The sequence below is a fragment of the Choloepus didactylus genome, chromosome 9 (assembly GCF_015220235.1).
Source record: "Choloepus didactylus isolate mChoDid1 chromosome 9, mChoDid1.pri, whole genome shotgun sequence".
NCBI classification, from domain to species: domain Eukaryota; kingdom Metazoa; phylum Chordata; class Mammalia; order Pilosa; family Megalonychidae; genus Choloepus; species Choloepus didactylus.
Window position 1 is genome coordinate 86,719,463 of NC_051315.1, and position 12,719 is coordinate 86,732,181.

The following is a 12,719-nucleotide window of genomic DNA, read 5'->3' on the forward strand; positions in this document are numbered from 1 at the left end:
ATCAGTATACTGAGAAGTAAAGAAGTGGTGAAGCAGTAGAAGCAGAGAAACAGTTAAGTAGTACCTCAAATCCAAATGAGGATTAATATATGTTTTTGTAAGTTCCCCAGACATTTTAATCTCAAATAGATAAAAAGTCTTGGCTGAGCCACAAAAAAACTTCAAAGCATCAAAAACAAACACACACACACAAAACTCTGAAACACCCAGAATAATCAAATTGGATGAACACCGAGTGTGCTACATAATTTATATCTAATATGTCTGAGAAAAAGAAAAAAGTTACCGATCGTTCTTACTGCTTTTGTATTTTGTGTATACTAATTTTTTAAAACAGGGAGTGATGTGGTAAATGTTAATTATAATATAAGTATGCCAGGATTTTTTCATATATCAAAACTTCTCAGTAAGTGCCAACAATGCAGGGTTATAAATAAAATGATTTGATTTTAGGTTTCATATAAGTTCCTGTGAAGACTTGATCTTCAGAAATGTTATAAAAATGTTTTCTAATGACTAGGTAATTTTTCTCACAGTGAATAACTTCTAGCAGTAAAGCATTTTAAAAATGTTTGAAGACAAAATCTGTATTCATTTTGTTCTCTGATCATTTCCTCGAATTACCTGATGACATTTAAAAATTTTACAGGGGGTAAAAGAAAAGAGAGAGGGTTGGGGGTGGTGTTTGATAGGGTGTAGGCAGGCTAAGGATGAAAAGAAAATGTTCATAATTTCTCCCACATGTACCATTATCACTCTGTTTTGTGTTGTGAGTCTAGAGAAGTCATTTCACTCAGCCATTCTACCAGTATTTACTTAGTACCTGGGATGCAACATGGAACAAGGCACAGTCCCTGCTATTAAGGAATTGGTGAGTGTAGGAAATTTCCCAGTGTAGGGAGTGGGGAGACTAACAATCAAGTGCTGTACAGTACAGGATACGTGGTATGGTGGAGATGTAGGTGAGAGTATGTAGAAGGTACTCCTCAACTAGAATTGATCTGGGAAGGAAAGGGGGCAGGGAAGCACCTCATAGTGATATTTAACTGAATCCTGAAGGACGAGTGTGGGAGGTAATCCGATGAAGAAAAGGAAAATGGTGCCAAGAAGAGGAGGCAGTTTCAGCACAGAAAAGCACAACATTTGAGGATATAAAAAGTCTTTCAGTATGGCTGGATCATAAAGTTATAGAGCAGTGTTGTCCAACAGAAGTATAATGAGAACCATTTATGTAATTTAAAAATCTGTAATAGTCACATTAAAGTAAAAAGAATCAAGTGAAATTAATCTTAATATATTTTAGCGCAATATATAAAAATCTTATTTCAGCATGTAATCAATATAAAATTATTGAGAAATTTTACTTTATTTTATTTTATTTTTTGGTGACTAAGTCTTAGACATCCAATTTATATTGCACTTTAGCCACCCATCTCAATTTGGACTAGCCACATTTCAAGTCCTAATAGCCATATCTGGCTAGCGGCTACCATGTTGGGCTGTGCAGTTTTAGAGGGAAGTAATGAAAGATAAATCCACAGAGATAGTATGAGAGTGGATTAGGTAGGATTTTGTTTCTCCCCAGGGCTTTGGGAGGCTTTGAAAAGATTATGCATAAATGTAGCCAGATCAGATTAGTGATGGCTCTTTCTTTTTTCTTTTGTGTTCCAAATATGATAGATTTGTTTTACTCTGATGCAAAATCAAAGATTCCATTACAGCACAGAGACCAATATATTAAAAGTCATGAAAAAGTGGTGTGGGACATGTAGGACATAATGTACAAATTGGAGGATCGGGTCATTTCCGTTATAACATGACACACGTGGTCACTGAGGAACACATTTAAAATAACACTGAGAAACCGAACTGAAATGTTGCACAAACATGACAACTTCCATGCATGCCTTCAAGTACCTCCTTTAGGATGGACTTGCAACCTCTAGACTTCAATGTAGGGAGAATTACAATTCTTTGGAAGAATAAAAAGGTCCCACTTTTGAAATTTCACAGAAGTATTTTAAGGCCAAAACAGAAGGTTCACTTTTCTTCATCTCCAGGGACAAATCTAATACTCTACTCAAAACCATTTAAAGCCTCTAGTTCAAATCCCAACCCAACTTTGTGATCTCCTGCATTGAAATTCTTTCCATTTCAATGCCCCGCGAAAGCAGCTGGCCACCAAGGCGGCTCGTAAGAGCGCGCCGGCCACGGGCGGCGTGAAGAAGCCCCACCGCTATCGGCCCGGCACCGTGGCCCTGCGGGAGATCCGGCGCTACCAGAAATCTACTGAGCTGCTGATCCGTAAGCTGCCGTTCCAGCGGCTCGTGCGCGAAATCGCGCAGGACTTCAAGACGGACCTGCGCTTCCAGAGCTCGGCCGTCATGGCGTTGCAGGAGGCCAGCGAGGCCTACTTGGTGGGGTTGTTTGAAGACACGAACCTGTGCGCCATCCACGCCAAGCGCGTGACTATCATGCCCAAGGACGATCAGTTTGACTCCTGGTCGAAGGGTCTGAGTATAACCAAGTCCAATTAGGCTGGTGTTACTTTAGCAGATAGAGAAGTTCTACAATCCAGCTTGTATTTAGCAGCAATGACAAAACAGGTGTTGTTACTGTCAGCTGTCCAAGCAAGATTTATTGAAGTTTCAATCTTCCCATTAACCTTCTGGTAGATAGAACCCCCAAATTCAGTGCCATCATTCACATGAGTATGCATCTGGAAGTCTGCAGCTTTGTAACCAAAGGCAAAATTATTCTGTGACAGTTTGGATTTGGCTGTGTCAAAACTCATCTGATAACTAGCAAGCCAACCTTCAAGGGCCAGCCAACACAGCACAGCCACAGATGGTTGGTCCAGAAAAGTCTATATCAACATTACTGCCAAAACTGAAACAATCCCGTTTATAGGAGGCCTTTAATTTTCTACTCTTCTTTCCTGTGTTTGGTACAAATATCAACAGTCACTTTCAACCCTTCAGCCAACTTATTCTCCAAAGAGATTTCTGTCCCAAGAATATTGTCTGTGTTCCATTTTTGGGTGAAGATAAGTCCATAGCTACAGAGCTTATATTTGGTTTCTAGGTTGCCTGACGCTTTTCCTGTATCAGTGTAAGCATGACCAGAAGTAGAAAATTCCACTCCACTACAAGACTTGGTTTTCAGATCTATTTTGACCATGCCAAACCCATATCCATTGTTGCAGACATCTTTGGCAGCCTTTCCAAGGTCACAGTAGGTCGGTGTGTTACACATATCTCCAACCAAAGGGCCCGTCTCCGCTCTGCCAGGGCAACATTGAAGGTCTTCTTCCAGTGATGACTCTTAAGTTTCCCTGTGGGGAATGGATTGCCAGGGGCTCCATCAGGAGAGCAATTAACCCTAGACAGTAGAAGATAAGAACTTTAACTAAGGGAGTCATTTGGCTATAGTGAGAAGTAGAAGGAGCTAAGAGTCCTAAGGAGAGAGAACCTGCAGGTATTGATTTTGTGCTGAGAGAGGAGACAAGAATGACCACCTTATTTATGCTTTTCTCCCACCACACTGGGAAAAGAGTAGAATCTATTTGAGAACAGGGGGCACAAGAGGATGGTCAATGGCAGGATTGGGAGACTAGATGTTCAGTTTTGGACATTTTGAATTAGAATTTCTTGTGAGACAACCAAGTGGAAATGTTCAGACCTGAAAACAGATAGATGCCATCAGCATATAGATAGTAACTAAAGCCATGAGTGTGCATAGAACAGTAATTCTCAAACCTGAATTTTTCATAAGATTAATCTGGATGCTGATTTAAAATGTGGATTTATGACGCTCAACCCCAAGATACTGGTTCAGTAGGTCTTGGGTGGGGGTTGTGGGGACATATGAAATTGTACTTTTAATGAGACCCCCTAGAGACTCTGGCAAACACTGGTGAAAGATGATAAAATAAAAGATCAAAGAACTAAAGTGTTTGAAGAAGACTGAAAAGGAGCCAGTGGAGAGGTTAATGAAACACCAGAAGAGTGTGCTGTGCATTATTAAAGTGGAGAATTAGATGGATTCTGACCTACAGAGGAGCATGACTGGGTGTGGGACAGCTAGGCAGGCACTTGGCTTGGAGCAGTCAGCATGGGAAAAGGTGCCACTCTTCCACTAATTCTCTAGGTGTCTGTCCTGGACATGTCTGCTTATCCTACCATCAAACCCTTTGAATCCCGTGTGGGTTTGAAAACAGAGGAAATGTTTAACTGCCTTCAAATGCAGAGAAATAAAATAGCATACCAGTTGAAAGTGATTATTGGATTTAGGAACTAAATTCATTGGGGGCAATTTGGATGATTTGGTAGGGATAGAACCCTACCTTCAATAGGTAACTTGAGGAAAGTGGGTTGAGTGAGTGTGTAGAGAAGTCTTTTTAAAGGATATTGACTGTGAAAGGGAGGAAAAAGTAGGCAGAATGTATAAATGGATGTTCACTTAGGAAATGCTGTGATATGTGACTTTCTTCTGCATCTATCCATCCTTGTTTCATTTCTGTTGTGTGGGTTGATTCAATACTATAAATCCATGGAATCTTTGTCAATGCTTCATAGAATAATGTTATTTATTAATTGTTAGAAACAAGCATTATATAAAAAATGCTCACCCGGTTCTGGAGGAGAAAAGAATTTATTTATGATCTTGTAAGAAAGGGCACACAGCCAAAAACGTCGTAGGTTGGTGTGCCAGAGGAAGAGAATGGCGAGCTTTTAATATCCTATTCCTAATGCGCAAGTCTCTCCCCTGTTTCCCCATTGACTGGGTACTACAGAGGTTACAGTCTATCCGAGAGAACTAACTAGCCCATCTTTGAGATTTTAATTTGTACAGCCTATCCGAGAGAACCAACTAGCTCATTATTGAGATTTTGAATTGATCAGCCTATCCAAGAGAGTTCATTCAGTTTAAATTTTCTGCTGGGAGTCCCCGCCTCTGATTTTACTTCATATCTCTTGACATTCCAGTAACCATGGTTACTTTTCCATATAAGGAGCTGGCGCAGATTCTCTCTTTCTTCCCTTTACCACGGGGCTTGTTTAAGCTGGTTCTGCCTCCATTTTCCCTATTCCATGCTGTCTCTATGTGAAAGCTAAACTTTCTTACATTAATATTATTTACTATGAGTTAATATTTATTATGTTGTGCTTATACATTCGAATAAGTCAAATGCTGTTCAGTCACACTATCACCTTTTCTACTAATTATTGGAATGGATAAACCATTTTGCAGAATAACTAACTGATTACTGATGGTTTGAGAGAAGTGTCAAGCTATGGTAGGTTGGGGTGGGAGTGAGGGGGAAGAGGAAGGAGAAGCAACTGGAGCATTGAACATGAACTTTGCAGTCTCCTTTTCACCTATCATCTATCTATCAACCGATCATCTATAATTGGCAGACTGCTAAGATACTACCATCCCTTAACTATGGTAAGTCTACAAGCCAGTTGATGTATCTCTGATAAATAGGAGTTTATCAGGACTTCATTGTTACAGTAATTTTGTGTTAGCTGTTACTTCCTCTCTACCTATCAACACCACCCCCATTATCTGGTTAGTCTACAACTGGCTGATTATCAGGCACCAAACTTGTTATTTAACATTGTTGAACACCAACTTTGATATTGCACATATCCAGTAAATATTTAAAAGATGTGCTTTGCTTTCAGTATGAATATGGAGGCCAACAAAGTATAAAAATTCAAATAAATAATGAGATGTATATAGGACTTTTAGAGCTTTACTTCTAAATGTAGCTGAATACTAGAGTGTGGTTCAGTTAGGTGAAATGTAAATTAGTTATTTTAAAAATTTTCTCCAAAGAAGATGGTTCTGTTTTGGAATGGAACCAATGAATTTTAAAATCACTTTTGCATAACTTTCAAGGAGCCCAGTCTGCCTAACACATGATCAGTCTCACTACTTTAAAAGATGAGCACCTGGTAGAGGTATGACAGCATCCTCCTGGCTCATGTCACTGCCTATACAATTTGGTTATCTCAGAGCTACTCAAGTTACAAAGCTGCTGCTTTTTATTTGAAATTCTATTTAAAATATAGGGAGGAAAACTACAAACTACTTCTGAAATCCTATTCCCAAAATTACGTGTAAAAAATCCTACATTAATAAAATTACTTATGTGCTATAACTCAGTCCAATTCCTGAACATTATAGACATACTACATAGTATATTTGTTTAATTTGAGTTTATTGCAATGCTTTATTTATTTTTTACTTTCATTATGGAAATTTTAAAACACAATGGTAAAGAAAAATAGTATAATGTACATCCATATAACCACCATCCACCTTCAACAATTCACATGTAAATAATTTTGGGCATCACTGATATGCCCTCCACTGGATTATTTTGAAGCAAACCTCAGACATTTAATTTCATCTCTAAATACTTCAGTATGTATCTCTAAAAGTTAAGGACTTTTTTTAAAGCACAATACTATTACCACATGTTTAAAAATGACTATTCCTTAATATCATCAAATACTTAGTATTAAAATTTTCCTGATTGCCTCATATTTTTTTTTTCTTTTACAGTTGGATTCTTCAAATTAAGACTCAAACAGTTTCCCATAAGGAAATGTTTTATTTTTATTCATTCATTTTAAATTTATTTCTATTAGAGAAGTTGTAGGTATACAGAAAAATCATGCAGTAAGTACAGAGTTCTCATATACCCCCTCACACACAAATCTGTCCTTATTACTAACACTTTGCATTTGTGTGGTACCTTAGTTACAACTGAAACAATACTATAAGTATACTATTTACTATAGTCCATTGTTGTACAATTCTGTGGTTTTTAAAACATTTTTATTCTGCTGTCACGGCCCAAGGGGCTTTTGCAGCTGAACGACTAAAGAAAGCACCAGACATCCAGACATGTTCTGAGACATGAGCTTTTATTTTGGGGCTTACCTACAGGGTGGGAAGTCAGTCACATTGCACTGAATTCAGGAGCTGCTCTGAATGGCAGTGGGTTCAGAGCTCAAGGTGAAGATACTGTGCAAAAGCAGGGGGTGCCAGGGAGTGGTTTATAAGGGTTAGGACAAAGACATTCCAATGGGTATGAGAGCATAAGCCGTAGCAGGGGTCTTGTGAACATAGGGAGGGAGGGATTGTAGTCAATAGGGAAGAGGGGAGGATTATAGGTTATCTTGTCGATAATAGTAACTCAGGGAGTTTCAGGGAGGAGGTAGTTTCAAGAGGGAGGGAGGCCTGATTTTACAAGGAGAGGGGGTCAAACCTTAGGTCATGCACGCTGCTGTGTGCACAGGCTTCAAGGCCCTTGGGGAAGGCCCTGGGCCTGGGCTTCAAGGCCCTTGGGGAAGGCCCTGGGCCTGGGCTCCCACATTCTGGTAATATACATATACAACCTAAAATTTCCCCTTTTAACCATATTCAAATATAAAATCCAGTAATGTTAATTACATTCATAATCTTGTGCAACCATCACCATTATCAATTACCAAAACTTTTCCATCACCCCAAACAGAAACTCTACCAATTAAGCATTAACTCCCCATTCCCTTCTCCCACCCGGGCCCCCGGTAACCTATACTCTAATTTCTGACCTCTGAATTTGCATATTCTAATTATTTCATATCAGTGAAATCATAGAATATTTGTCCTTTTATGTCTGGCTTATTTCACTCAACATGATGCCTTCAAGATGCATCCACATTGTAGCATGTATGAGAACTTCATCCCTTTTTACAGCCAGATAATATTCCATTGTATTTATATATCACATTTTGTTTATCCACTCATATGTTGATGGACCCTTGGGTTGCTTCTGCTTTTTTGGCAACTATGAATAATACCACTGTGAACATTGGTGTGCAAGAGTCCGGCTTTCAATTCTTTAGGGTATGTACCTAGAAGTGAGATTGCTCGGTTTTATGGTAATTCTGTATGCAGCTTTCTAAGGAAACTGAAGAGCTTCATTCTTAATGTTTGCTTAGCTACAACTTTATCTACAATCTGTGCAAAAAAAAAACTCACATGATCTATACCTTCTAGTGTAGTATCCCCTCTGCTAACTTGATATATCATGTAAAGTGTAATCGATAAAACTGTGAAGATTTTCCTTGATTTACTGACATTCTTTTTATAAGTGACTCTATTTTTGAGGATTTTTTTTTTTTTTTTTGCCTTTGGGAGAAATTTTTTCCCATAATTCAGTCAGGGCCAGCTTCACGGATGTATGACATGTGCAGTCACTCCTGGCCCACTCTGAGCAGGGTCTGCACTTGGTTTAAGCTCTGCTATTGCTTCATTGAAATTCTTTATAATTTTGAACAAGAGGCTGCTTATTTTCGCTTTGCACCAGGCCCTGTAAACTAGCTAGCTGGTTCTGCTGCCAATGTAAAAGTTAGGTAGAAAATACATGACTCCCGGTTAAAGACTCAAGTGGATTCTCAATAGTTCCTAAAATCTGCCTTGAATTTCCTACATTTATTTCTATCAGGAATATTGAAATATGACCAGATTTCATGCTACAGAGTAGGGGAACTTTGGCCATGCAGTTTCTTTTTGGAATAGCACCCATGTAAAAAGTGGGAGTAGGTTTGAGAATTCCTTTTGTGCAGACTGAATATTTCTCTTTTGTCATCAATGGTAATGTAAGACTTCATTGAACAACAGTGCCTGCACATAGTAAACAGTATAACTGTCTGCTCTTATTATTGTTATTATTTATTATCATTCAGCATTGTCTTACTTATTATCATTTAGTATTTTTTTATCTATTAACTTCACTTTTTGTGTAGATTCTAAACAAGAAAACTTGAAATCCTTAAGTAGACATTCACTTACAGATAGTAATTAGGGCAATAATTGAAAAGAGATTACTTTTTAAATGATCATCATGATTTTCCAATTTGATCCTCATTTTGGGAGGACAGATACCACCTGCCTGACACAGGCACCCTGGCCTTCTGAATCATGTCTCTCACACAGATTTCTTAACCTCTAGATTTTATGACCTTGTCTTTCAACCTTGTTTAAAAGTCCTAATGGCATAATTATATATTGGATCTAGTACTTAATTTCTGGGAACTCATTCTTTAGAATCTACCTTTGATCTGTTCTTTGAACGGTCTGGCTAATTTGCCAGGGATTCCATAGAGCAGAGCCAAGTTGGAAATCTTGATAATTTGGTTGATACCAAATTTCCATTTCCTACTCCCTTATATCTATATAGTCATAAAGGAAAATTACAAAATAAAAAGACAATTCAGGTGATTCTTAACATTTCTATTTGACAATAGAGAAGGTACAAATATTTCCTGTTTGAAAAAATGTTTATGAAAGAAGACAAACCATATTTGCCAAAGAGCTTGTTTTTATTTTGCAATCAGTATAGAGTGGAATAGTTGGAATACATACCAATTATATTTATAACTTTGCTAATGAGGCAAGTATTCAGATATGAAAAATGTAAAGAACTGGGAACGATACAGGATCTATACTCAGCAGCCACTCTTCCGTGTAAATCCTAGGGAGTTCAAATAATGAGTAATAATCACATGCACACATGCAATTCACTACACAGTGAATTTATAAAGTTTGCTGCTGACTCTCTCAGCCCTTAGAGGGTAAAAGGCTTTCATAAGAGCACGTGCTTCTGGTATCCCAGGACATAACCCATATATAACATGGGGCTGGAAACACATGGCTCTGGTACTTCTGATATAAAAGCCTTCAGTTTACTGTTGTCTCCAAAGAGCCAGGGAAAGTGTGAATGGAAAGGATTGTATAAAACTTGGAATTGTATAAAGCTGGAAGTGCTATCCCATAATTCAGCCACTGCTGTCTTTATAGCATCAGAAGAACATTTTTGTTGGCAAAAATAATTTGGCCCTCAATTTATTAAAACTGGATTTGAGAATTTAGCAAGTCTCTTATTTTAAAGCACATTTTCTTTTCTGTTCTTTTCTTCTGTCTCTTCCTTTCTTTCTTCTTAACAAGCAATAAATAGTTTAGTGGTTAAAGATCAACGGCATTCAAAAATTAATTTTGGTGATGAACGCACAATTATGTAATGGCACTGTGAACAATTGAATGTACGCTTTGTATGACTGCATGGTATGTGAATATATCTCAATAAAAATGAATTTAAAAAAAAAAGATCAAGGGCACTGAACTTGACTGTGGGTGGGTTTGAGGCTTAGCTGGTGTCCATAATTGGGAGATATACAGATATATTCTCTCTGTAGCTGTTTTCTCATCAGTAATATAGATGTAATAAGAGTACAAAGGGTTATTGTGAGAATTAAATGACATAATGTATGTAAAGCACTTAGGAAAGTTCTGAACCATAGTAAACATTACATAAATGTTCGTTACTAGTAATAGTAATAGTATTATGGTAAAAAATTTCAAAATGCTGATAATCTCCCACAAATCCCACCACTATTAATGTAGTTTTCAAACTACCTCTATGTGTTTATATGTTATATACTATATTTGGTGTTTATATGTTATATATTATATCTTGGTTCCATTCATTGAAAACAGAGTCATTGAGGGCACCAGGTTGTACCTTGATCGGACATTGTTGGTGACTACAACTTCCATGACCCCTGGCCCTTGAGGAGTCTGGTTAGGAGACAAAACACAATTAAAGACACACACACAAACCAATGTTTAAATTGTGATTAGAGCTATAAAGGAAAGAAGCAGTGTGCAGTAAGAGAATCATAAGCAGTTAGGGTAGTGGTTGAGGGTTTTCAGGATGGGCCTCTCTGAGAGAGTGAAACCTAAAGGATGAGAAAGTTTCAGGTAATCTAGGTTATCATTTTTAGCTACAGAACATTCCACTGTAAAAGCACACCATGAAAATTACTTTATTCTTTTTCAAGAAAAAGAAATTTCTGGTTTAAGGCAAATAATCCTGGAAAATCAGCAGTGATATTCTTTGATAGGCAGAATTTTATGGAATTCCACTGTGGTCCATCCTAATAACCTTTTGCTAAGATAAATGGTGCTGAAGCTGCTGATGATATTGATAGTAATAGCTGCTGCTGAGGCCCTACTTAGTCTCAGTCAGTTTAGTAAGTATTTTTGCACACATTATCATATAAATATTATAATTAATTGAACAATATATGTTAATAATTATATGTTAACACAATGAGACCTGGGGTACTTCTGGTTAAACATGGAAGATGTGCATTTATTTTGCTCACAAAAATGGTAGTAAAGAAATAAATATACATTTTTAAGGCCAGAGAAGATAATGGGCAAAAGTGGAAGATGGGGGAGAGAATGGCAAAAGTTTAAACTTAGTCCCTGCAGGTGGGAATGGCAGGGAGAAGGAAGCCCTTTGGAGGTCTGAGACCCCAGAAACACTGGAGAATTAGAAGCAACAGGCCCCTTAATAGAAGAAGGTGAAGGGTGCCTGAAAATGAGATAGCTATTCAAAAATTTACATAAGAAGCAGATTCCCCAGTCTCTCAGATTGTTTGTATACTTATGAGAATTAAAGCCTGATCTTCATTATAGTCAATAGCAGATGCCAAAAATTGATGAAATAGCAGGATAAGCACATCACTATAAAATATGGAGATAAATCCCAGGGGAAAAGCTAAAATAATTGAAGGGTTTGTTCTGGGGAATTAGTTAGACCCTGGAGTTGACAACAGACTGCTATTTTTATTCTACTGAATTTTAAAACTCTTGTTAATGTATTATCCTGATAAAAATAGAAATTAAAACAAACAATACTCTGCAAAGTATTGCCCCATTTTACAGGTATTGAAAATGAAGCCAAATGATTAGGTTAAGAAGTCTCCTTTAAAGGATTCCTAAGTGATATTATCCTTAACATTTGCCTGAAAGTGCTCAGGCAGAGGTCAACAGTGATGGTCTAAATCCCTGTTTTTTATAGCCTCTTGGCATTTGACATATTAACTACTTACTTGTTGCCACTCCCTCTTGCCTTGACTTCCATGACATCATTCCTCTCTGGTTATTTTCCATCCTCATACCTTCCTCTTCGTTCCTCTTTATAGACTTTTCTCCCTATACCTACTCTTTAGGTACTAGCCGTCCTTTCATTCTTGGACTCTATCTTAAGAAAGCTGATTCACCCCAATCGTTTTCATTATCATTTTATTTTTTTTTTTATTTTTATTTTTTTTAATTCAGTTTTATTGAAATACATTCATAAACCATACAGTCATCCATGGTATACAATCAACTGTTCACAGTATGATCATATAGTTATGCGTTCATCACCACAATCTATTTCTGAACATTTTCCTTACATCAGAAAGAATCAGAATAAGAATAAAAAATAAAAGTGTAAAGAGAATACCCAAACCATCCCCTCATCCCACCCTATTTGTCATTTAGTTTTTACTCCCATTTTTCTACTGATTTTTTTTCAATTTTTTAACTTTGTTTATCAAAAAATTAAAAACAAACAGGCAAACAACAACCAAAAAAACCCCACGACATTTCAAACAAAGCAATGGATTAAGGAAAACAAATAACCTAAAATAACTACTTTGCTTCCAATATGTTCCTACCATACCCCAAGAAAATTAATAAACCATGTCCAAACAGAGGAGTAAGAGAAACAAATAATCTAAAATAACTACATTGCTTCCAACATGTTCCTACCATACCCCAAGAAAATTAACAACCCCTAAGAAAACAAAGGAATAAGAGAA

General features: G+C 37.2%; 2 protein-coding genes across 2 annotated transcripts in view; both read left to right on the top strand.

Moving 5' to 3' along the window:
* The window catches only part of SLC39A10 (solute carrier family 39 member 10), a 184,673-nt gene that overhangs the window by 55,827 nt on the left and 116,127 nt on the right, over positions 1-12,719 (top strand). The window lies entirely within an intron of this gene.
* LOC119543798 (histone H3-like) lies at positions 2,154-2,537 on the top strand (the record flags this gene model as incomplete). Its single annotated transcript, XM_037848659.1, has 1 exon — positions 2,154-2,537. A coding segment is annotated over one exon (384 nt), but the record flags the coding sequence as incomplete, so codon positions are not given.